A 27,521-nucleotide genomic window follows, 5' to 3' on the forward strand; every position below is an offset into this window, starting at 1 on the left:
CACAGACAACCCTTTAAATCATACATTCTGTCCTGGCATGGTGCAAACTGTATGAGCTGATCAGACCAGGGGGATTCCTTTCCCCTAAAACCCCTTTATGGAACAATAGATTGATTCCTATGTTTTTCCAGAATAGTAACTTTAGACCCTGGTCTGATAAGGGGATCACTCTTCTGGAACATTGTTATGAGGAGGGAGTTCTTCTGTCTTTTGATCAGCTGAAACAGAAATACCACTTGCCTAACAGGGACTTCTTTAGCTACCTACAACTATGAAACTTTATCAGGGTGACTCTCAAGGGACAATGGAACCTACCTAAGATGTCAGCTATTGAACAACTCTGCCACGCAGACCAACCACTGTCCAAGCCCATTTCCCGTGTTTACGATGCTCTTTTGTCAGGACTAACACTGCCTGGGCTAGATAGACCCCGACTTAGATGGGTAAAAGATCTGGGTATTGATCTTGATGAGGATCTATGGAGTGACCTATGCAGGGATGGTGTTACATCCACATTGAACTCCAGATACAGATTGATCCAGTTTAATTTCCTCCATCAGCTCTATATCACCCCATCTAGACTGCACAAGTTCAACCCTGATATCTCCTCCCTATGTTTTAGATGTGGCTCAGATGAAGGAACATTCCTCCATTCCACTTGGCAGTGTTCTAAACTACACAGTTTCTGACAGGGGGTATGCAATACCATATCCTCAATTCACGGGGTTGCATTCCCTTCAGACCCGGAGGTCTGTCTACTGGGCAACTTTACTAACAACAATCTTAGGCAAAGCCATACTATAAAGCTAACAGAAATATTGCTAGCGATTGCCAAGAAATGTATTGCCTTGAAATGGAAATTGGATTCCTCCCTGCCAGTTGCAATGTGGCTATCAGAAGTTAATAGTTGTATCCCACTGGAGAAAATCACTTACTGCTTGAGGAATAAGTTAAAGACATTTTACAGAATTTGGCAACCTTTTATTGACTATAACGAGAATCTCCCTCCACATCACATTGATTGAATCTCTATATAATCCTCACATAATGTTTCACACGTAATGTATAATATGTGACCATATGATCCAATGTCTCATTATTAAATATATATGTATTGTATGTTTGTAATAAAAAAAAATGTTTTTTTACTCTCGTCTGTTACTGTCACTTTGTCCTATTGTTGTCTAACATGTTTTCACTTTTATTTTATTTTGAATGTTCTTAATTGGAAAATGCAAAAAAATATATATATATGTTGACCGGTAGTGTATGCGTCAAACTGTATGTAGGCTTGACCGAAATGGTAGCAGAAGGTGAATGTTGAACTTTTGTTGCACACATATCTAGATGATGCTGCGTAAAAACACAATAGGTGTGATCAAGGCATTATACCTCAGTGGCCAAGTCCCCAACAACCTGGATGCTCTGGATTTCAGAGGAAATGGAAAGAGAGCCTGTGACGAGTCTTCTGCCTTTGGACATTAACAAGGGTCATCACTAGTTACCACAGCCACAACGTCATAAACCCCGCCTATTTTTTAAATGTATCTTCTTAAAATTGTATTTTAAACCTAACCCTAACCTTAACCACACCGCTAAGATGACCCTAACCTTAAATTAAGACCTTAAAGCAACAATGTTTTTACATTTCTACTACGTAGCTGGACTTGACTTTGTGGCTGTAATAACTACTGTGAACCGGTAGAAAGACGCTCCATCGTAACTCTTCCACCACATTTACTGGATTGGTTGAATAGTGCCTCAAATTGCTCAGCAAGCGTAACAGTATTGATTGGTCCACCAGTCTGTCAGTCATTGTCTAGCTCTACTGTCACGCAAGTGACGCCCTAGTTTCTGCAGGTGCAACACTGGGTACTACTGCAACGGAGCTACAGATAAAACAGACAATTCACGGTAAGCCGCAACCTGTATCGTCTGGCGAGGCATTTAAACAAATTAACAGTAGCACCAAAAAGTGTTTGAATATTTCGGCAAATGTAAATCAAATAATGGAGAGGGCAAATGTAGTCGCAAAATAAGGAAGAGTAACCTTCATTTGACATATAGACAAGGATGCTTCGCTAGCATCAATAATAGACTAGTATGCTAGCTAAACCTAATTGCAGGGAGACATGTATTTTCTGGTGAAATAATGTTTATGCTGTCAATGCGGCTCTTTAAAACGAAGAATAGCGACATTTTGTCATTAAAGCAACAGTCCTTTTGATTGACCGTGAGCAGCTATTATTGGGTAGAAGTGTTATTTTTTTCCTTCTGATTGAGTTGTGCGCGAGACCCGGTACCATTTATCCAGCTTGTGGACCTAGCTAGGAAACAGTGGTGACCCAAAGGGATGGTCTTAGCCTAATTGATCTCCCTGTGACCAAGACGGCTAACCCATGCAAATGCAATTAGCTACCAACATACGTTGACTATAGCAAATGTCAAGTTAAACCGCCTGATGTAACTGCATGTCCATTCAATGTTAGACATGCGCTAAAATCTATTCTCAAGACACCCAGCCATAGCTTGTTAGCCAGTTTAGCCAATGATTGCCTAAGCCGCAACGTTTCCGCCTTGTTGATCTTGGTCGGGTGCGTTGGCAAAGACAGGAGTGCCATATACGATTTTAGTGTCTGAAATGTCCAAGCAATGTAAAGCAGTAACTATATACGTTCATCTATAACAACATGTTTGTTTAATTGAATTGCTAAACTGTGAATAATAAAAAGATTATCGCAGCATCGTTTATTTCTGGTTAAACGTTATAAGCGCACTATAATATGCAGGGGCAGACTATAGCACCCCAGGGCACGACATGGGACGCTCACCTTTACCGTTTTCCCCTATGTTGTTGAAGATGATGGGGGGATTGGGGGGAATACCCTACATTTGGGAAGAGATGCTAAGGAAATTTCCACCTCCCCAAGATGGGGTTATGGACATGTTATTTTGGGGGGGTAAATCTGTTTTGATCCTGTGCTTTAGTGGAAAGATGTATTTTGAAAGTAGGTTAGCTGATTAAACTCAACTCCACGATTTACAATGGGGTTGAGTGGCGACTAGTGTGGGCGGGCTGCAGCGCTGACATCACACAATTGTTTTTAATCAAAAACGACTGATTACAGCACCCAAAGAATAGCCTGCAATTACAGGGAATTTGGAAAGTATTCAGACCCCTTGATTTTGTTTCCCCCCCCCACAGATTTATTCTAAAATTGATTCAATTGTTTCTCTCAATCCACACACACTGCCCCATAATGACAAACTGGCTTTTAGACATGTTGCAAAAATAAGAATTAAATATGAAAGCTGGTGGTTCCTTTTAACATGAGTCTTCAATATTCCCAGGTAAGAAGTTTTAGGTTGTAGTTATCATAGGAATTATAGGACTATTTGTCTCTATAACATTTGTATTTCATTAAGCTTTGACTATTGGATGTTCTTATAGGCACTTTAGTATTGCCAGTGTAACAGTATAGCTTCCATCCCTCTCCTCGCCCCTACCTGGGCTCGAACCAGGAACACATCGACAACAGCCACCCTTGAAGCAGCGTTACCCATGCAGAGCAAGGTGAACAACCATTCCAAGTCTCAGAGCGAGTGACGTTTGAAAAGCTATTAGCGCGCACCCCGCTAACTAGCTAGCCACTTCACATTGGTTACACCAGCCTAATCTAGGGAGTTCATAGGCTTGAAGTCATAAACAGCGCAATGCTTGAAGCATTGCGAAGAGCTGCTGTCAATGAATGCTTACGAGCCTGCTGGTGCCTACCAACGCCCAGTCAGACTGCTCTATCAAATCATAGACTTATTTATAACATAATAACACACAGACATACACGGTCATTAATATGGTCGAATCCGAGAACTATCATCACGAAAACCAGACGTTTTTTCTTTCATTGAAATACTGAACCGTTCCGTATTTTATCTAACGGGTGGCATCCATAAGTCAAAATATTCCTGTTACATTGCACAACCTTAATTCTGGCAAATTAGGCGGCCCAAACTGTTGCATATACCATGACTCTGCGTGCAATGAATGCAAGAGAAGTGACACAATTTCACCTGGTTAATATTGCCTGCTAACCTGGATTTATTTTAGCTAAATATGCAGGTTTAAAAATATGTACTTCTGTGTATTGATTTTAAGAAAGGCATTGATGTTTATGGTTAGGTACACATTGGATCAATGACAGTCCTTTTTCGCGAATACGCACTGAATCTGAATGGGGCGGCAGCGTAGCCTAGCGGTTAGAGCGTTGGACTAGTAACCGGAAGGTTGCGAGTTCAAACCCCCGAGCTGACAAGGTACAAATCTGTCATTCTGCCCCTGAACAGGCAGTTAACCCACTGTTCCCAGGCCGTCATTGTAAATAAGAATGTGTTCTTAACTGACTTGCCTGGTTAAATAAAAGGTTAAAAAAAAAATATATATATATGCAACGCAGGACACGCTAGATAAACTAGTAATATCATCAACCATATGTAGTTAACTAGTGATTATGATTAATTGTTTTTTTTATAAGATAAATTTAATGCTAGCTAGCAACTTACTGCATTCGTGTAACAGGCAGGCTCCTTGTGGAGTGCAATGTAATCAGGTGGTTAGAGCGTTGGACTAGTTAACTGTAAGGTTGCAAGATTGAATCCCCGAGCAGTCAATGTAAAAAATCTGTCGTTCTGTCCCTGAAGAAGGCAGTTAACCCACCATTCCTAGGCCGTCATTGAAAATAAGAATGTGTCCTTAACTGACTTGCCTAGTTAAATAAAGATTAAATTAAGGTGTAATAAAATAAAAAATTGTCCAAAAATACAGATTTCCGATTGATTGAAATCGGCCCTAATTAATCGGTCAACCTCTAGTTCATACATTTTTTACGTAGTTAATACACATTGATTACACTATCACTCGTATTTGATATGTCACAATGATTCATCGATATGTATGCAATGATGCTGGTAAGTTGCACCTACAGTGCTGGTCATAAAAAAAAGCTAGCTAGCTCATGGATGCAAACAATGTTCTTCCCCAAAAACATAGCAAAACAACATCATTTGTTTCAGTAGCTATAGTTAGCTAGCTAACTATATAGCTTGGTATCATCATCTAAAATAACCCTAATTTATAAGAAATGTCTTATTTGATTAACGGTGGTCGGACCCATCTATGTGAAGCTAACCACAATAAGGATTAGCCACAATAGTGGACTTTGCGGCTAGCCTTCAAAATAAAAGTATAGCATAATTCTACTATTTGTATTCGCTGTCAATGACATACTTTTATTTTGAAGGCAAACCGCAAATTCCGCTATTGTGTCTAGCTTCATAACACGTAACCCGGTCCGGTCGAGCCTCACTAGCCAGATGAAGCTAGCTGGCTGCTTATAATGTTAGCTTTGGGCAACACGGTTAAAAGTATGTCTAAGTCTAAATATTGCTGTTACATTGCACAACCTTCAATGTTGTCATAATTACATTCTAATTCTGGAAAATTAATTACGGTCTTTGTTAAGGACGAGCCAGGCGGCCCAAACTGTTGCATATACCCTGACTCTACTTGTACTGAACGCAAGAGAAGTGACACAATTTCTGCCTGCTAACATGCATTTATTTTAACTAAATATGCAGGTTTCAAAAAAATATACTTCTGTGTATTGATTTTAAGAAAGGCATTGATGTTTATGGTTAGGTACATTTGTGCAACGAATGTGCTTTTTTTCACGAATGCGCTTTTGTCTTGTCTAATCATCACCCTTTTGGCAAAGTTGAAGTAGGCTGTGATTCGATTATAAATTAATAGGCACCGCATTGATTATATGCAACACGGGACAAGCTAGTTAACCTTGTAATATCATCAACCATGTGTAGTTAACTAGTGATTATGTGAAGATAAGGTGCTATACAAAGTGCTATACAGAAACCCAGCTCAAAACCCCAAACAGGAAGCAATGCAGATGTAAAAGCACGGTGGCTAGGAAAAACTCCCTAGAATGGCAGGAACCTAGGAAGAAACCTAGAGAGGAACCAGGCTCTTAGGGATGGCCAGTCCTCTTCTGGCTGTGCCGGGTGGAGATTATAGCAGTACACGGCGAAGATGTTCAACCATTCATAGATGACCAGCAGGGTCAAATAATAATAATCACAGTGGTTGTAGATGGTGCAACAGGTCAGCACCTCAGGAGTAAATGTCAGTTGGCTTTTCATAGCCGATCAGTTAGTTAGAGAGAGAGAGAGAGAGAATAATATACACTTAAATTCACACAGGACACCGGATAAGACAGGAGAAATACTCCAGATATAACAAACTGACCCTAGCCCCCCGACACATATACTATTGCAGAATGATTACTAGAGGCTGAGACTGGAGGGGTCAGGACTAGAGGTCGACCGATTCATCGGAATGGCTGATTAATTAGGGCCGATTGGACGCCGATTTAGCCTTTTTATTTTTTTATTTACACCTTTATTTAACTAGGCAAGTCAGTTAAGAACACATTCTTATTAACAATGATGGCCAAGGAACGGTGGGTCAACTGCCTTGTTCAAGTGCAGAACGAAATCAAATCAAATCAAATCAAATTTTATTTGTCACATACACATGGTTAGCAGATGTTAATGCGAGTGTAGCGAAATGCTTGTGCTTCTAGTTCCGACAATGCAGTAATAACGAACAAGTAATCTAACTAACAATTCCAAAAAAACTACTGTCTTATACACAGTGTAAGGGGATAAAGAATATGTACATAAGGATATATGAGTATATGAATGAGTGATGGTACAGAGCAGCATAGGCAAGATACAGTAGATGATATCGAGTACAGTATATACATATGAGATGAGTATGTAAACCAAGTGGCATAGTTAAAGTGGCTAGTGATACATGTATTACATAAGGATGCAGTCGATGATATAGAGTACAGTATCTACGTATGCATATGAGATGAATAATGTAGGGTAAGTAACATTATATAAGGTAGCATTGTTTAAAGTGGCTAGTGATATATTTACATTTCCCATCAATTCCCATTATTAAAGTGGCTGGAGTAGAGTCAGTGTCATTGACAGTGTGTTGGCAGTAGCCACTCAATGTTAGTGGTGGCTGTTTAACAGTCTGATGGCCTTGAGATAGAAGCTGTTTTTCAGTCTCTCGGTCCCAGCTTTGATGCACCTGTACTGACCTCGCCTTCTGGATGACAGCGGGGTGAACAGGCAGTGGCTCGGGTGGTTGATGTCCTTGATGATCTTTATGGCCTTCCTGTAGCATCGGGTGGTGTAGGTGTCCTGGAGGGCAGGTAGTTTGCCCCCGGTGATGCGTTGTGCAGACCTCACTACCCTCTGGAGAGCCTTACGGTTGAGGGCGGTGCAGTTGCCATACCAGGCGGTGATACAGCCCGCCAGGATGCTCTCGATTGTGCATCTGTAGAAGTTTGTGAGTGCTTTTGGTGACAAGCCAAATTTCTTCAGCCTCCTGAGGTTGAAGAGGCGCTGCTGCGCCTTCCTCACGATGCTGTCTGTGTGAGTGGACCAATTCAGTTTGTCTGTGATGTGTATACCGAGGAACTTAAAACTTGCTACCCTCTCCACTACTGTTCCATCGATGTGGATGGGGGTGTTCCCTCTGCTGTTTCCTGAAGTCCACAATCATCTCCTTAGTTTTGTTGACGTTGAGTGTGAGGTTATTTTCCTGACACCACACTCCGAGGGCCCTCACCTCCTCCCTGTAGGCCGTCTCGTCGTTGTTGGTAATCAAGCCTACCACTGTTGTGTCGTCCGCAAACTTGATGATTGAGTTGGAGGCGTGCATGGCCACGCAGTCGTGGGTGAACAGGGAGTACAGGAGAGGGCTCAGAACGCACCCTTGTGGGGCCCCAGTGTTGAGGATCAGCGGGGAGGAGATGTTGTTGCCTACCCTCACCACCTGGGGCGGCCCGTCAGGAAGTCCAGAACCCAGTTGCACAGGGGCGGGGTCGAGACCCAGGGTCTCGAGCTTGATGACGAGCTTGGAGGGTACTATGGTGTTGAATGCCGAGCTGTAGTCGATGAACAGCATTCTCACATAGGTATTCCTCTTGTCCAGATGGGTTAGGGCAGTGTGCAGTGTGGTTGAGATTGCATCGTCTGTGGACCTATTTGGGCGGTAAGCAAATTGGAGTGGGTCTAGGGTGTCAGGTAGGGTGGAGGTGATATGGTCCTTGACTAGTCTCTCAAAGCACTTCATGATGACGGATGTGAGTGCTACGGGGCGGTAGTCATTTAGCTCAGTTACCTTAGCTTTCTTGGGAACAGGAACAATGGTGGCCCTCTTGAAGCATGTGGGAACAGCAGACTGGTATAGGGATTGATTAAATATGTCCGTAAACACACCGGCCAGCTGGTCTGCGCATGCTCTGAGGGCGCGGCTGGGGATGCCGTCTGGGCCTGCAGCCTTGCGAGGGTTAACACGTTTAAATGTCTTACTCACTTCGGCTGCAGTGAAGGAGAGACCGCATGTTTTCGTTGCAGGCCGTGTCAGTGGCACTGTATTGTCCTCAAAGCGGGCAAAAAGTTATTTAGTCTGCCTGGGAGCAAGACATCCTGGTCCGTGACTGGGCTGGGTTTCTTCCTGTAGTCCGTGATTGACTGTAGACCCTGCCACATGCCTCTTGTGTCTGAGCTGTTGAATTGAGATTCTACTTTGTCTCTGTACTGGCGCTTAGCTTGTTTGATAGCCTTGCGGAGGGAATAGCTGCACTGTTTGTATTCAGTCATGTTACCAGACACCTTGCCCTGATTAAAAGCAGTGGTTCGTGCCTTCCTGCCATCAATCCAAGGTTTCTGGTTAGGGAATGTTTTAATCGTTGCTATGGGAACGACATCTTCAACGCACGTTCTAATGAACTCGCACACCGAATCAGCGTATTCGTCAATGTTGTTGTCTGACGCAATACGAAACATCTCCCAGTCCACGTGATGGAAGCAGTCTTGGAGTGTGGAGTCAGCTTGGTCGGACCAGCGTTGGACAGACCTCAGCGTGGGAGCCTCTTGTTTTAGTTTCTGTCTGTAGGCAGGGATCAACAAAATGGAGTCGTGGTCAGCTTTTCCGAAAGGGGGCGGGGCAGGGCCTTATATGCGTCGCGGAAGTTAGAGTAACAATGATCCAGGGTCTTTCCACCCCTGGTTGCGCAATCGATATGCTGATAAAATTTAGGGAGTCTTGTTTTCAGATTAGCCTTGTTAAAATCCCCAGCTACAATGAATGCAGCCACCGGATAAATCGTTTCCAGTTTGCAGAGAGTTAAATAAAGTTCGTTCAGAGCCATCGATGTGTCTGCTTGGGGGATATATACGGCTGTGATTATAATCGAAGAGAATTCTCTTGGTAGATAATGCGGTCTACATTTGATTGTGAGGAATTCTAAATCAGGTGAACAGAAGGATTTGAGTTCCTGTATGTTTCTGTCATCACACCATGTCACGTTAGTCATAAGGCATACGCCCCCGCCCCTCTTCTTACCAGAAAGATGTTTGTTTCTGTCGGCGCGATGCGTGGAGAAACCCGCTGGCTGCACCGCTTCGGATAGCGTCTCTCCGGTTAGCCATGTTTCCGTGAAGCAGAGAACGTTGCAGTCTCTGATGTCCCTCTGGAATGCTACCCTTGCTCGGATTTCATCAACCTTGTTGTCAAGAGACTGGACATTGGCAAGAAGAATGCTAGGGAGTGGTGCACGATGTGCCCGTCTCCGGAGTCTGACCAGAAGACCGCTTCGTTTCCCTCTTTTTCTGAGTAGTTTTTTTGGGTCGCTGCATGTAATCCACTCCGTTACACTGGTTGTAAGGCAGAACACAGGATCCGCATCGCGAAAAACATATTCTTGGTCGTACTGATGGTGAGTTGACGCTGATCTTATATTCAGTAGTTCTTCTCGGCTGTATGTAATGAAACCTAAGATGACCTGGGGTACTAGTGTAAGAAATAACACGTAAAAAAACTGCATAGTTTCCTAGGAACGCGAAGCGAGGCGGCCATCTCTGTCGGCGCCGGAAGTACGTAGATTTTTACCTTGTCAGCTCGGGGTTTCAATCTTGCAACCTTACGGTTAACTAGTCCAACGCTCTCACCTGCCTCACGAGGAGCCTGCCTGTTACGCGAATGCAGTAAGAAGCCATGGTAAGTTGCTAGCTAGCATTAAACTTATCTTATAAAAAACAATCAATCAATCATAATCACTAGTTAACTACTCATGGTTGGTGATATTACTAGTTATCTAGTGTGTCCTGCGTTGCATATAATCGATGAGGTGCGCATTCGCAAAAAAAGACTGTTGTTACTCCAAAGTGTACCTAACCATAAACATCAATGTCTTTCTTAAAATCAATACACAAGTATATATTTTGAAAACTGCATATTTATCTAAAAGAAAAGTTAGCAGGCAATATTAACCAGGTGAAATTGTCACTTCTCTTGCGTTCATTGCACGCAGAGTCAGGGTATATGCAACAGTTTGGGCCGCCTGGCTCATTGCGAACTAATTTGCCAGAATCTTACGTAATTATGACATAACATTGAAGGTTGTGCAATGTAACAGCAATATTTAGACTTAGAGATGCCATCCGTTAGATAAAATACCGAACGGTTCCGTATTTCACTGAAAGAATAAACATTTTGTTTTTGAAATTATAGTTTCCCAATTCGACCATATTAATGACCTAAGGCTCGTATTTCTGTGTGTTATTATGTTATAATTAAGTCTATGATTTGATAGAGCAGTCTGACTGAGCGATGGTAGGCACCAGCAGGCTCGTAAGCATTCATTCAAACAGCACTTTTATGCGTTTTGCCAGCAGCTCTTCGCAATGCTTCAAGCATTGAGCTGTTTGACTTCAAGCCTATCAACTCCCAAGATTAGCCCGGTGTAACCGATGTGAAATGGCTAGCTAGTTAGCGGGTAGCGCGCTAATAGCGTTTCAAACGTCACTCGCTCTGAGACTTGGAGTAGTTGTTCCCCTTGCTCTGCAAGGGCCGCGGCTTTTGTGGAGCGATGGGTAATGCTGCTTCGAGGGTGGCTGTTGTCAATGTGTTCCTGGTTCGAGCCCAGGTAAGGGCGAGGAGAGGGATGGAAGCTATACTGTTACACTGGCAATACTAAAGTGCCTATAAGAACATCCAATAGTCAAAGCTTAATGAAATACAAATGGTATAGAGAGAAATAGTCCTATAATTCCTATAATAACTACAACCTAAAACTTCTTACCTGGGAATATTGAAGACTCATGTTAAAAGGAACCACCAGCTTTCATATGTTCTCATGTTCTGAGCAAGGAACTTAAACGTTAGCTTTCTTACATGGCACATATTGCACTTTTACTTTCTTCTCCAACACTTTGTTTTTGCATTATTTAAACCAAATTGAACATGTTTTATTTTTTATTTGAGGCTAAATTGATTTTATTGATGTATTATATTAAGTTAAAATAAGTGTTAATTCAGTATTGTTGTTATTGTCATTAATACATTTTTAAAAATGGTCCGATTAATCGGTATCTGCTTTTTTTGGCCCTCCAATAATCGGCATCAGCGTTGAAAAATCATAATCGGTCAACCTCTAGTCAGGAGACACTGTGGCTCCGTCCGACTATACCCCCGGACAGGGCCAAACAGGCAGGATATAACCCCACCCACTTTGCCAAAGCACAGCCCCCAAACCACTAGAGGGATATCAATTCAATTCAATTCAAGGGCTTTATTGACATGGGAAACGTGTTAACATTGCCAAAGCAAGTGAGGTAGACAACATACAAAGTGGATATATAAAGTGAAAAACAACAAAAATTAACAGTAAACATTACACATACAGAAGTTTCAAAACGGTAAAGACATTACAAATGTCATATTATATATATATATATATATATATATATATATATATATATATACAGTGTTTTAGCAATGTACAAATGGTTAAAGGACACAAGATAAAATAAATAAGCATAAATATGGGTTGTATTTACAATGGTGTTTGTTCTTCACTGGTTGCCCTTTTCTCGTGGCAACAGGTCACAAATCTTGCTGCTGTGATGGCACACTGTGGAATTTCACCCAGTAGATATGGGAGTTTTTCCAAATTGGATTTGTTTTCAAATTCTTTGTGGTTCTGTGTAATCTGAGGGAAATATGTCTCTCTAATATGGTCATACATTGGGCAGGAGGTTAGGAAGTGCAGCTCAGTTTCCACCTCATTTTGTGGGCAGTGAGCACATAGCCTGTCTTCTCTTGAGAGCCATGTCTGCCTACGGCGGCCTTTCTCAATAGCAAGGCTATGCTCACTGAGTCTGTACATAGTCAAAGCTTTCCTTAATTTTGGGTCAGTCACAGTGGTCAGGTATTCTGCCGCTGTGTACTATCTGTGTAGGGCCAAATAGCATTCTAGTTTGCTCTGTTTTTTTGTTAATTCTTTCCAATGTGTTAAGTAATTATCTTTTTGTTTTCTCATGATTTGGTTGGGTCTAATTGTGCTGTTGTCCTGGGGCTCTGTAGGGTGTGTTTGTGTTTGTGAACAGAGCCCCAGGACCAGCTTGCTTAGGGGACTCTTCTCCAGGTTCATCTCTCTGTAGGTGATGGCTTTGTTATGGAAGGTTTGTGAATCGCTTCCTTTTAGGTGGTTGTAGAATTTAATGGCTCTTTTCTGGATTTTGATAATTAGTGGGTATCGGCCTAATTCTGCTCTGCATGCATTATTTGGTGTTCTACGTTGTACACGGAGGATATTTTTGCAGAATTCTGCGTGCAGAGTCTCAATTTGGTGTTTGTCCCATTTTGTGAAGTCTTGGTTGGTGAGCGGACCCCAGACCTCACAACCATAAAGGGCAATGGGCTCTATGACTGATTCAAGTATTTTTAGCCAAATCCTAATTGGTATGTTGAAATTTATGTTTCTTTTGATGGCATAGAATGCCCTTCTTGCCTTGTCTCTCAGATCGTTCACAGCTTTGTGGAAGTTACCTGTGGTGTTGATGTTTAGGCCAAGGTATGTATAGTTTTTGTGTGCTCTAGGGCAACAGTGTCTAGATGGAATTTGTATTTGTGGTCCTGGTGACTGGACCTTTTTGGAACACCATTATTTTGGTCTTACTGAGATTTACTGTCAGGGCCCAGGTCTGACAGAATCTGTGCATAAGATCTAGGTGCTGCTGTAGGCCCTCCTTGGTTGGTGACAGAAGCACCAGATCATCAGCAAACAGCAGACATTTGACTTCGGATTCTAGCAGGGTGAGGCCGGGTGCTGCAGACTTTTCTAGTGCCCGCGCCAATTCGTTGATATATATGTTGAAGAGGGTGGGGCTTAAGCTGCATCCCTGTCTAACCCCACGACCCTGTGTGAAGAAATGTGTGTTTTTTGCCAATTTTAACCGCACACTTGTTGTTTGTGTACATGGATTTTATAATGTCGTATGTTTTACCCCGACACCACTTTCCATCAGTTTGTATAGCAGACCCTCATGCCAGATTGAGTCCAAGGCTTTTTGAAATCAACAAAGCATGAGAAGACTTTGCCTTTGTTTTGGTTTGTTTGGTTGTCAATTAGGGTGTGCAGGGTGAATACATGGTCTGTTGTACGGTAATTTGGTAAAAAGCCAATTTGACATTTGCTCAGTGCATTGTTTTCATTGAGGAAATGTATGAGTCTGCTGTTAATAATAATGCAGAGGATTTTCCCAAGGTTACTGTTGACACATATTCCACGGTAGTTATTGGGGTCAAATTTGTCTCCACTTTTGTGGATTGGGGTTATCAGTCCTTGGTTCCAAATATTGGGGAAGATGCCAGAGCTAAGTATGATGTTAAAGAGTTTTAGTATAGCCAATTGGAATTTGTTGTCTGTATATTTGATCATTTCATTGAGGATACCATCAACACCACAGGCCTTTTTGGGTTGGAGGGTTTTTATTTTGTCCTGTAACTCATTCAATGTAATTGGAGAATCCAGTGGGTTCTAAGATCTGTATTTGATCATGTATATGTTTTTGCTCTTTATTCTTTGTTATAGAGCCAAAAAGATTGGAGAAGTGGTTTACCCATACATCTCCATTTTGGATAGATAACTCTTCGTGTTGTTGTTTGTTTAGTGTTTTCCAATTTTCCCAGAAGTGGTTAGAGTCTATGGATTCTTCAATTGCATTGAGCTGATTTCTGACATGCTGTTCCTTCTTTTTCCGTAGTGTATTTCTGTATTGTTTTAGTAATTCACCATAGTGAAGGCATAGACTCAGGTTTTCCGGGTCTCTATGTTTTTGGTTGGACAGGTTTCTCAATTTCTTTCTTAGATTTTTGCATTCTTCATCAAACCATTTGTCATTATTGTTAATTTTCTTCAGTTTTCTATTTGAGATTTTTAGATTTGATAGGGAAGCTGAGAGGTCAAATATACTGTTAAGATTTTCTACTGCCAAGTTTACACCTTCACTATTACAGTGGAACGTTTTACCCAGGAAATTGTCTAAAAGGGATTGAATTTGTTGTTGCCTAATTGTTTTTCGGTAGGTTTCCAAACTGCATTCCTTCCATCTATAGCATTTCTTAATGTTACTCAGTTCCTTTGGCTTTGATGCCTCATGATTGAGTATTGCTCTGTTTAAGTAGACTGATTTTGCTGTGGTCTGATAGGGGTGTCAGTGGGCTGACTGTGAACGCTCTGAGAGACTCTGGGTTGAGGTCAGTGATAAAGTAGTCTACAGTACTACTGCCAAGAGATGAGCTATAGGTGTACCTACCATAGGAGTCCCCTCGAAGCCTACCGTTGACTATGTACATACCCCGCGTGCGACAGAGCTGCAGGAGTTGTGACCCGTTTTCGTTGGTTATGTTGTCATAGTTGTGCCTAGGGGGGCATATGTGGGAGGGAATGCTGTCACCTCCAGGCAGGTGTTTGTCCCCCTGTGTGCTGAGGGTGTCAGGTTCTTGTCCGGTTCTGGCATTTAGGTCGCCACAGACTAGTACATGTCCCTGGGCCTGGAAGTGATTGATTTACCCCTCCAGGATGGAGAAGCTGTCTTCATTAAAATATGGGGATTCTAGTGGGGGATATAGGTAGCACACAGGAGGACATTTTCTCTGTTAGGATAATTTCCTTTTGAATTTCTAGCCAAATGTAGAATGTTCCTGTTTTGATTAATTTAATGGAGTGAGTTAGGTCTGCTCTATACCAAATTAGCATACCCCCTGAGTCCCTTCCCTGTTTCACACCTGGTAGTTTGGTGGATGGGACTACCAGCTCTCTGTAACCTAGAGGGCAACCAGTGGGTCCGTCTCCTCTATACCAGGTTTCTTGCAGGATGACAATGTCTGTATTACCGATTTCTTTGGTGAAGTCCGGGCTTCTGCTCTTTAGGCCAAAGGCAGATGACCTCAGGCCTTGGATATTCCAGGATAATATAGTGAAGGCTTTTTGTTCCATAGAGAGACCAATGTTGTTGGTCGTGGTTTGGCCTCAGGCCAGTATGTGTGAGCAGAGCCTGCTGAGCATCTGGTACATGCCATTGGCTTTGGGCGAGTGTGAGAGTGGGGGTTGGGACTGTTTGCCCGCTCACTACCTGGGCGTATATGTGGCTTCCATGTTGAGGCCCTCTTTGTGGGGGTGGGGTGCATGGGGTGGGCAGGAGTGGCATAGGTCTGATCTGAGGGGGCCTAAATGGGGTGTGGTCATGGTTGACGTGGGGGGGTGTTGATTGGTTGGGGTGGGGGTGTGGATGTGTCTGGGTGTACTGTGGTCTGGATGTAATTCCTCTTGGCGTGGGTCCTCTATGTGTAGGTCCAGGGGGTCCTGCAGATCTGGGAGGGTGTCTCGCTGGTCTGGGTGGGGTGTCTATTGATCTGTTGCTCCTGTGTGAAGTGTTAGGGATACGTTTGAGAGCGATGTCCTTTAGAGTTCGGGCAAAGGTGGGCACTGCTGCCTTGTAGAGGTGGACCTGGTCATAGAGGCTGTTCAAGTCCAGGGTGGAGTGGTGGGCCAGGAAAACGTTTGGTTTTGAGGCACAGTCACGGGAAATGCTTGCATTTACCCGCTGTATTGTGGCAGGGTGGAAGTCTTTTTGTGGTAGCAGGGTGGAGATAACCACTTGTGCGTTGGGGAAAGTAGAAGAAGCCTTTTCAATCACTCCCTTCAGTGCTGTGGCCACTCTTTCCTGCTGTGCTCTCAGGTCGTTTGTGCCTGTGTGTATTATTATGTGGCTGGGTGAGCCTAGTTTGGCCTCGGACAGAAGGTCTAGGGCGCGCTGGGTGTTTGGACACCAGAGTTTAGACACACTGTGTTTGGGAAAAAGTTTTTTTTCTTCTATATATTTCCCATTTGAGTCCATAAGTAGTACAATCTGTGTCTTGTGTTTGTCCTCAGTGGGTGTGGGGGGTTGTCAGAAGGGCTATCAGGGTGGCTGACAGGGGGGGGTGCTCAGAGGGGTGAGAGCCTCTGGGCTTGGGGTTCTTCATTTGTCTGTTCTGCTGTGATGTCGACTCTATGGTCAGGGTCTGGTGTGGACTGTTCTGCTGTGGTGTCGAGACTTTTGTTGGGTGCTGAGGTGGGCTGTTCTGCTGGCTTCTCTGTGGGGGTGGCCACCTCTCTAGTGGGTTGTTCTCTGTCACACGCCGTCCCCCTCAACTTCTCCTCCATCCCCCTCAACCTCTCCTCCACCAGCAGTCTGATCCTCTCCTCTAATGCTCTGTTCTGCTCCTCTTTCTCCTGTTGTATTTGTCTCACCACTGTCCAAAGTGCAGATATGTCTCTGTCCACCTCCAGCTCTCCGGGTCTGGTTAAGGGGCTGTTGTTGTGCTGGACTGTTGTCTGGGTCTGTGCTGACTGAAGTGTAATCACCTGCTGTTCCAGCTCCACCTGCCTTATCTCCAGCTGGGTGAATTTGTACTTCATTTCAATGAGGGAGTGGTAATCTGTGCTGGAAGGTTGACTCTCCGCTGGGGGTTGCTCGTCTGTGGGGTTACATAATGAAGAGGTCTGGTCTGACCCGCTCGGTGTGGGGGTATCTTTATCAAGGGAGAGCTTCTCCTGCTGGGCTAATTCTTTGATTAGGTGAAAGTCCAGCTGAAACTGTTTGGGGTTACTCTGTACCATTACTGTTCCGGACTTCAACCTCCGGATCTTCAACCACCAACTTACTACCCTGAACAAAGGCAGAGTATAGCCCACGAAGATCTCCCCCACGGCACGAAACCGAGGGGGGCGCCAACCCGGACAGGATGATCACGTCAGAGACTCAACCCACTCAAGTGACGCACCCCTCCCAGGGATGGCATGGAAGAGCACCAGTAAGCCAGTGACTCAGCCCCCATAATAGGATTAGAGGCAGAGAATCCCAGTGGAGAGAGGGGAACTGGCCAGGCAGAGACAGCAAGGGAGGTTCGTCACTCCAGTACCTTTCCGTTCACCTTCACACCCATGGGCCAGACTACACTCAATCATAGGACCAACTGAAGAGATGAGTATTCAATAAAGACTTAAAGGTTGAGACCGAGTCTGCGCCTCACATGGATAGGCAGACCATTCCATAAAAATGTAGCTCTATAGGAGAAAGCCCCTGCCTCCAGCTGTTTGCTTAGATGTTCTCGGGACAGTAAGGAGGCCTGCGTCTTGTGAACGTAATGTGTACGTGTAAGTATGTATGGCAGGACCAAATCGGGAAGATAGATAGGAGCAAGCCCATGTAATACTTTGTAGGTTAGCAGTAAAACCCAGCCCTAGTCTTACCAGGAAGCCAGTGTAGAGGCTAGCATTGGAGTAATGTGATCAGAAGATAGCCCTATTTGGTAAAAGACCAAGTCCATCATATGGCCAGAACAGCTCATATAAGCAAAGAGAAACGACAGTCCATCATTACTTTAAGACATGAAGGTCAGTCAATATGGAAAATGTATATCTTTATCTTTTATATCTTTAGAGTTTAAGTCGGGAGATAGTAACTTGTTAAACAACTTTTCCCGTGGCGCCCCAACTTCCTAATGAGTTGATTGTTACATGAATTTAATCGAGTAACACTTAAACATAGTTAGTTGATAAAATAAGTAAGTCATCAGATTAACTCTTAGTGCTGAAACCCCGCCAAATTCAAAATACAAAATCGTAATATTAAACATTCATGAAAATACATTCATCAAAATGAAAAGTGTCCTACATCATTTAAAAGCTTAACATCTTGTTACTCCAGCCGCTTTGTCAGATTTCAAAAAGGCTTTACGGCGAAAGTATACCATGCGATTATCTGAGGACAGCGCCCCGCGTACAAAAGCATAACAAACATTTTCCAAACAAGCAGAGGCGTCACACAAGTCAGAAATAGCGATAAAATAAATCACTTACCTTTTGAAGATCTGCCTCTGTTTGCAATCCCAAGGGTCCCAGCTACACATCAAATGATCGTTTTGTTCTATAAAGTCCTTCTTTATGTCCCAAAAAAGTCAGTTTAGTTGGCGCTTGATTCAGTAATCCACCTCTTTCCCTCGTTCAAAATGCATACAAAGGACTCCCAAAAGTTACCAATGAACTTCGTCCAAACAAGTCAAACAACATTTGTAATCAATCCTCTGGTATCCTAATATGTACATAAATGATCAAATTTAAGACGGCGAATAGTATGTTCATTACCGGAGATAAATAACGAAGTGCGCGCCCTCATCCATGCGCGCCACAATACTGCAGTCAAAATGGGAGCCACCTAGAAAAACTACAAATTCTAGCTCATTTTTCAAAAACCAAGCCTGAAACTCTTTCTAAAGAGTTAGTGGAAGCCCTAGGCTCCATCAATTCCATTTATTTTCCCAATAATAAGGATTAGAATGGGCAGACACCTCAAAAAAAAAGAATCTGGATGGATTCTCCTCAGGGCTTCGCCTGCCATATCAGTTCTGTTATACTCACAGACATTATTTTAGCAGTTTTAGAAACTTCAGAATGTTTTCTGTCCAATGCTGTCCAATATATGCATATCCTAGCTGCTGGGCCTGAGTAACAGGCAGTTTACTTTGGGCACATCAGTCATCTGAATTTCCAAGTACTGCCCCTGGCCCTCAAGAAGTTAATGATAGTCACGTCACGACAATGCGTAGGCACAAATCTGTGCGGAAACCATGTGTGGGATCACAAACTGAGTACCACCACCACAGTTTTTCCACAGCTAGAGTTCCTGCACCTCTTACGCCTCGATCACACCGACAGCGTCATTGAGCAAAATAGTACGAGGCATCATCTGGATATGTGTGCAACCAAAGTTTAACATTTACCTTCTGCTACCATTTCTGTCAAACCGTCTACGAATACAGTTTGACACACATTTGATAAATCAAACGTATGCACCACACAGAACGCACTGCAACTACCTCTGCGATGCTGCAAGGAAAGCTCAGCATTCCATTGGAAATGAATGTACTTCTGGTGTACCAAAATGAAATAACGCTAACGGTGTGATCGAGGCGTTTTATATAGTATTAGCGCAAAAGTATTGCAGAGTTCTTGCACCTAAAGGTAAACAGTACCGGCACTTAAAATGAGTAGCGGCACCTATTTCAGTCCAAGTCAAGCCCTGATAGCATTCCACAAAAATATATTGCTTTAGGTTATTTTAAGACCTCGTTCTCTTTAGTTGATTTAAATACATTTTGACGGTTTTTCTCTGTGTAACTTCCCAAGTCAATAATTTAGTAAAAGGCTTTACGGCTCATTGAACATAGATCATACTGATTGATGTTGACTAATGTACTGCAGTTTTGACATAAGTTATCTGTCCCTTTCCCAGCAGTAGACTTCTCATTCTATTGGCCACTGCTGTTGAAATATTTCAAAACTAGTTTGATGCCAGAAACATGTTGACTTTTATTAAAACTATACTTTTTTATTAAACTATTTTTCATAAAGTGGAATACTGGTGACATGAGTGATAATGATTTGGTAGGTCAGTCTACTTAACTGCACTATATAAATTAGTCATCCCACAGTGTTTGTCATTATACCCTGATGAAGACAGCTTATCTGTTGAAACGTTGGACATAAATATTTTTGCATCTGAGCTCCTAGAGTGTGCGGCTCTCCTTTTGTTTTTTTTAAGTGTTCCACTCCGCTAGCCAGCCTAAAGAGGTGTGCGTTTCTTTCGCCTCTAGATCAGCCTACTTAACTGCACATTTCCTCCATGAACTTCTGTCATTTTGAATGAAGACATTAATACTTTTGTGTCATCCATCCTCTTCTACAGTGTGCAAATTAAAGGGCCCAGGGAGCTCAGTTGGTTCATGTTCTTTCAATCGCATTCATCGCTCTACTCCCACTGTCTTTCGCTAGCAAACTTACATCATTCTATTGACTGGGTCCAGCCAGCTAGTGAACTTGCAACATTGTTTCAACTGGGCCCTTCAGTTTCCCGGGACAGCTGTATTTGCCTCCTGTATTTCAGACCCTTTTCAGGTCTCCCAGCTTTCCTTTTGACAAAGAAGGTCAATTTGTCAGCAAGACGCATCAATTAACTCGGGCTACAAGAGTGTAGGCCTAATGACAATTGCCGAATGTCGTTACAGTTTTTGGTGTTTTGTAACCGATGTCTCTTTCCATTCCTCACATGGCAGGTGTAGTGGCGATTCCCTTTGAAAAGCCACTGGCAGATGAGAGAGCCGTCAATCACGCTTCCACAAGAAACCGCTTTCCAAGCGTTACTCTTTTGAAGTTTTAATGTCACATGCACAAGTACAGTGAAATGCCTGTCTTGCAAGATCTAAACCCAACAATGCAGTAATCAATGTAGTACTAAAAATAACATAAGGTAAAACATCACAAGAAATAAAATAAGAACACGGGAATTAAGTAAGCTATATACAGGATCAGCTCCAATACCATATTTACAACGTGCAGGGATACTGGAGTGAGAGCGGTAGATATGTATAGATAGGAGTAAGGTGACTAGGCATCAGGATATGATAAACAGAGTAGCAGCAGTGTGTGTGGAGTCAGTATAAATGTGTGTGCATTAGGCTTGGGCGGTATGTCGTTTACTGAGTTATTTGGAAATAGCCATGGGATGATTTTCACTACCTTCAATACCATTTGAAACTCTTTCTTTGAAGTATTTCAATAAATTGTCATATTTGTAGCTACTTTTTAAAGTAATAAATACCGGCAGTCAACTTGTGCAATACGTTAGGAGATAAAGCAGATCTCTTTTCTTTTTCTCCTGTCACATTATTTCACATTAGGAAGCTTACCGTAGTTCCCCAGAACAGTTGAGACAGTCATGTGTTTATTTGTAAATGGCACAACGGGAGAAAGCAGGAGCAGGTCCAGCTGTGTATAGACGGGGGTCGTGTTTTGTAATGCAAGTAAAGGTTTTTTTTTTCTTCAATATGTCACGCCCTGGTCTTAGTATTTTGTGTTTTCTATTTATTTGGTCAGGCCAGGGTGTGACATGGGTTTATTTTGTGTTGTGTTTTTGTATTGGGGTTTTAGTAGGTATTGGGATTGTGGCTGAGTAGGGTTGTCTAGCATAGTCTATGGCTGCCTGAGGCGGTTCTCAATCAGTCAGGTGATTCTCGTTGTCTCTGATTGGGAACCATATTTAGGTAGCCTGGGTTTCACTGTGGGTTTTGTGGGTGATTGTTCCTGTCTCTGTGTTAGTTGTCACCAGACAGGCTGTATTAGGTTTTCACATTTCCGTTTGTTGTTTTTGTATGTTTCGTATTTATCGTCATTAAAGATGTCTCGATTTAACCACGCTGCATTTTGGTCAGACTCTCCTTCGACGGAAGAAAGCCGTAACACAATAGAGTAATCAGGGACGTGCAACTATAGTATTCATTCACAGAAAATACATTAGTGCAACACATTCATGAGAAAATAGCTTAATTTTCATCAGATGACACACAAGTGGGCTAAATGAGCTTACAATGAAAAAGCCTGGTCTTTTTGAGAAAAAAAAACTATGCATGGCCATCAGATTTCTAATGTTTATTATAAAAAGAATGTAGCCAGCTACATTTCCTAAGGTTTTGCTTAAATGTAGTCTTGCATTTTTACCTGAGAAAAGTAGCTACACATCAGTCAGAGCGCTGTCTGCGGATAGAAAGCCCGTAAGGGGAATGAATTCTCAGTGGAGAAGTGTAGCTGAAGCACTAAATGTGTCTTGATGTCGAGCAGAAATGACAATAAGAAGCATTTCAGATCTGCATTTACAAAACGCAGAAAGATACAACGCATAAGAAATATCTTATTTTCCTGTAAGAAAAATGCAGAATTCTGCATTAACCCAACCCCTAAATTTGACTTGCTAGTTAATCGAAGTAAGTGGCTGAATTAAGGTGACTGGGCATCATATTGCTCTCTGCCATGTTTGAGATATCTAAACCCCTTTTGGATGAGTTGGTGGCAGCTGTACAAATATCTAGATTTCCTAGTTTTTTTTTTCTCCTCTCACTTCTCGGCTGTTTTCTCTCTTCTTAGAGCAGAGCAGGCCTGTTGCCCTAGCGATTTAAGATTTACACACAGACACCACGTGTACACATGCTACTTCAGAGCCGGTACTGTTCATCCTTCAGACGATCATGCGTCAACTTTGTTCATTTGCACAGTTTATCTCATTCACATTTGCTTATCCAAGCTCACCAAAAATGACATTCGGTAGCTCCTAACTATATATGTATGACTTTATGAGCTGGATTACCTGTCTTTGCAATTAGTTTATTTTTGTTTGCGCTCGTTAGCATATTTAGCTAGCAGCCTCCATGGAAATCCCTTATTGTGCTTTTTTGTTAACATTCTGGTAATAGACGCCCAATGGGCTTTTTTTTCTCAGTTTTGGCGCCCCCTTGTGTACTAAACCAGTAATACCGTATATTCCGGTATGATGATATGAAAATCTGGATACCGCCCAACCCGTGTGTGTGTGTGTGTGTGTGTGTGTGTGTTGGTGTGTCAGTGTGCATAGACAGTGCAAAAATAAAATACAAGGGGCAACTCTGATAGTCCGTGTAGCCATTTTGTTAGCTATTTAGCAGTCTTATGGCTTGGGGATAGAAGCTGTTCAGGAGCCTGTTGGTGTCAGACTTGATGCACGTTCGGAAGCTGATAGAACAGTCTATGGCTTAGGTGGCTGGAGTTTTTAACCATTTTCCGGGCCTTAAGGTGAAGTTACCTTTTTATATTAGGCATATAAAATATAAATAGCTCCAATACACATATTCCCATACAAAAGCTGCAGAGAGATGCAGTCTATAAGCTTCATGGCTCCTACAGCGGGCTCAAAATGCACTGTTTGAAAACAAATTATTTTGTAGTGGACCAACGTGCGCAGGTCTACTAAGTGATTTGTTTGACAATCGGAAGAGAACCTCTAGGCAGGTTGTGTTCATGCCACATTAATAGGTAATGCATATTTACCATTAAAATGCATGTCTTTACTATTAGTCCCATTTAAAAAATAATAATCACAAACTGAAAGTCCTGGGAAAGAAATTTAGACCCCGAATGTCCCGGTGTGATTTGCGCTCTGCTTTTCTCCCTTCAAAGATGGCCTCAGCAACAGCCACCTATGGACAGAAGGAGTCCTCCGACCAGAACTTCGACTACATGTTCAAGATCCTGATCATTGGCAACAGCAGTGTGGGTAAAACCTCCTTCCTGTTTCGCTATGCTGATGACTCCTTCACGCCGGCTTTCGTCAGCACGGTGGGCATCGACTTCAAGGTGAAGACCATCTACAGGAACGACAAAAGAATAAAGCTGCAGATCTGGGTGAGACACTGACCTTAACTGATTCTGTCATCCCTCTGTTAACCACAAATGAGGTCATGTTTGTTATTAGGGGTGTTCTGGCTTTAAAGGTCCAATGCAACTGTTTTTATCTCAATATCAAATACTTTCTGGGTAACAATGAAGTACTTTACTGTGATTGTTTTCAATTAAAATGGTTTAAAAAAAAGAAACAAACACAGCTTCTTAGCAAAGAGAAATTTCTCAAGCAAGAATTTTGCTTGAAGTGTCTAAGAGTGAGGAGAGAAACTGAAAACGACCTGTTATTGGCAGAGCGGTTTGGAACCGTGATGTCACAAGGCAGGCCAAAACTCCATCCCACCAACACAGGCTGACATTTCAGGCAGTCTTTTGAAACAACTCTTACACTAAAAGAGCAGTATCATACTTTTCACAATTTCACATTATTTCTAACTTCATTGTGTATATATATATATATATATTAGTTAAAAGTTTGGACACACTTACTCATGCAAGGGTTTTTCTTTATTTGTATATAATAATAATAGTAAAGACATCAAAACTATGAAATAACACATGTATTAATCAAAAAAGTGTTAAACAAATTTAAATATATTTTAGATTCCTCAAAGTAGCCAATCAATCAAATGTATTTATAAAGCCCTTCTCACATCAGTTGATGTCACAAAGTGCTGAACAGAAACCCAGCCTAGAACCCCAAACAGCAAGCAATGCAGGTGTAGAAGCACGGCGGCTAGGAAAAACTCCAGAGTAAGACCGGAACCAAGGAAGAAACCTAGAGAGGAACCAGGCTATGAGGGGTGGCCAGTCCTCTTCTGGCTGTGCCGGGTGGAGATTATAACAGAACATGGCCAAGATGTTCAAATGTTCATAGATGACCAGCAGGGTAAAATAATAATAATCACAGTGGTTGTAGATGGTGCAACAGGTCAGCACCTCAGGAGTAAATGTTAGTTGGCTTTTTCATAGCTGATCATTCAGAGTATCTCTACCGCTCCTGCTGTCTCTAGAGAGTTGAAAACAGCAGGTCTGGAACAGGTAGCACATCTGGTAAACAGGTCAGGGTTCCATAGCCTCAGGCAGAACAGTTGAAACTGGAGCAGCAGCACGACCAAGTGGACTGGGGACAGCAAGGAGTCATCAGGCCAGGTAGTCCTGAGGCATGGTCCTAGGGCTCAGGTCCTCTGAGAAAGATGGCGCGAGAGAATTAGAGAGCATACTTAAATTCACGCAGGACACCGGATAAGACAGGAGAAATACTCCAGATAACAGACTGACCCTAGCCCCCTGACACAAACTATTGCAGCATAAATACTGGAGGCTGAGACAGAAGGGGTTGGGAGACACTGTGGTCCCGTCCGACGATACTCCCGAACAGGGACAAACAGCCACCCTTTGCCTTGATGACAACTTTGCACACTCTTGGCATTCTCTCAATCAGCTTCACCTGGAATGCTTTTCCAACAGTCTTGAAGGAGTTCCCACATATGCTGAACACTTGTTGGCTGCTTTTCCTTGACTCTGTGGTCCAACTCATCCAAAACCATCTCAATTGGGTTGAGGTCAGGTGATTGTGGAGGCCAGGTCATCTGATGCAGTACTCCATCACTCTCCTTCTTGGTCAAATAGCCCTTACATAGCCTGGAGGTGTGTTGGGTCATTGTCCTGTTGAAAAACAAATGATAGTCCCACTAAGAGCAAACCAGATGGGATGGCATATCACTGCAGAATGTGTGGTATCACTGCAGAATGTGTGGTAGCCATGCAGGTTAAGTGTGCCTTGAATTCTAGATAAATCACAGACTGTCACCAGCAAAGCACCCCTACACCACCACACCACCTCCATGCTTCACGGTGGGAACCACACATGCGGAGATCATCCGTTCACCTACTCTGTGTCTCACAAAGACACTGCGGTTGGGACCAAAAATCTCAAATTTGAGCTCATCAGACCAAAGGACAGATTTCCACCTGTCTAATGTCCATTGCTTGTGTTTCTTGGCCAAAGCTAGTCTTTTCTTCTTATTGGTGTCCTTTAGTAGTGGTTTCTTTGCAGCAATTCGACCACGAAGGCCTGATTCACACAGTCTCCTCTGAACGATTAATGTTGATGTGTCTGTTACTTGAACTCTGAAGCATTTATTTGGGATGCAATTTCTGAGGCTTGTAACTCGAATGAACTTATCCTCTGCAGCAGAGGTAACTCTGGGTCTTCCTTTCCTGTGGCTGTCCTCATGAGAGCCAGCTTCATCATAGTGCTTGATGGTTTTTGCGACTGCACTTGAAGAAACTTTCAAAGTTCTTGAAATGTTCCATATTGACTGACCTTCATGTCTTAAAATAATGATGGATGACAACTTCTCTTTGCTTATTTGAGCTGTTCTTGCCATAATATGGGCTTGGTCTTTTACTAAATAGGGCTATTTTCTGTATACCACCACTACCTTGTCACAACACAACTGATTGGCTCAAACACATTAAGAAGGAAAGATATTTCACTTTTAACAAGGCACACCTGTTAATTGAAATGCATTCCAGGTGACTACCTCATGAAGCTGGTTGAGGGAATGCCAAGAGTGTGCAAAGCTGTCATCAAGGCAAAGGGTGACTACTTTGAAGAATCTAAAATATATTTTGATTTTGTTTTACTTTTTTTGGTTACTATATGATTCCATACATGTTTTTTCATGGTTTTGATGTCTTCACTATTATTCTACAGTGTAGAAAATAGTAAAAATAAAGAACCCTTGAATGAGTAGGTGTGTCCAAACTTTTGACTGGTGCTGTATATAACACAGAACAATCTGGGTTTTGACTGCACTGGGGATTGCTCCCCCAAATGACAAATGTATCTCATCTTATGGATACATAGTCGCCTGGTTTAGGTGGAAAACTGACATTGACAGATTTCACCACAGTGGTAAGTAATCGCCAACACTGGCCTTGGAGATCAAATGTACAGGCTTTTGTTTCAACCAAGCACTAACACACCCGATCCAAAGAATAACTGCTCGACAAGGGCGTGATTAATTGACTCGGGTGTGTTAGTGTTGGACTGGAACAAAGGCTTGCATAACCTGTATGTAGCACACCAGGACCAGGGTTGGTGACTACTGTTTTACCTTATTTTCATATGAATGAGCTCAAAGGTCTTGGCATGCAGGCTAGTTCTCCAAGTTTGATACCAATAGGCTATACAGTAATGGGGGAAAGATGGGAAATATCGCATGACAATAGGCTAGACTCATACTATAATAGTAATATATGCCATTTAGCAGATGCTTTTCCGTACGAAAGTTTGGCTTTTTAGGGGGCGAGTTTGTTTAGGATTTTGGCAGACCCCTATGCTTTCATGCACACATCTCCATTAGAGGCCTATGACAGCGGTGCCTGGAGAGGGGAGGAGCAGTATCCGCAGTATCGGTACACTGGCAGGAGGTTTGTGTCTCTAGTGCCAGTCTCTCTCTCTCTCTCTTTCTCTCTGTCTGTGGCTCCTGTGAGGAATACATTTAGTTCTGAAGAAGATTGGTTGTGACACCACGTGCGTCATGGTGGGTCGTCTGCATCCACCCCTTTCAGCAGAGTAGACCTCGCTGTTGAACAACACATACATTACCAGTCAAAGGTTTGGGGACACCTACTCATTCCAGGGTTTTTATTTATTTTTACATTGTAGAATAATAGTGAAGACATAAGGAATCATGTAGTAACCAAAAAAGTGTTAAACAAATCTAAATATATTTTATATGTGAGATTCTTCAAAGTAGCCAC

At 42.6% G+C, this 27,521-nt stretch overlaps 1 protein-coding gene across 1 annotated transcript in view; it reads left to right on the forward strand.

Annotated features, from left to right (window-relative positions):
- The first annotated feature begins 1,747 nt into the window (after window positions 1-1,747).
- LOC112260315 (ras-related protein Rab-3A) overlaps window positions 1,748-27,521 on the forward strand; it is a 31,379-nt gene continuing 5,605 nt past the window's right edge. The window contains exons 1-2 of the mRNA XM_024435328.2: window positions 1,748-1,914; window positions 23,526-23,750. Coding sequence (XP_024291096.1) covers window positions 23,526-23,750 — 225 coding nt within the window. The 5' untranslated portion in view covers window positions 1,748-1,914. The remainder of the gene's footprint in view (window positions 1,915-23,525; window positions 23,751-27,521) is intronic.

The sequence above is a fragment of the Oncorhynchus tshawytscha genome, linkage group LG10, assembly GCF_018296145.1.
Source record: "Oncorhynchus tshawytscha isolate Ot180627B linkage group LG10, Otsh_v2.0, whole genome shotgun sequence".
In the NCBI taxonomy this organism is placed as follows: Eukaryota; Metazoa; Chordata; class Actinopteri; order Salmoniformes; family Salmonidae; genus Oncorhynchus; species Oncorhynchus tshawytscha.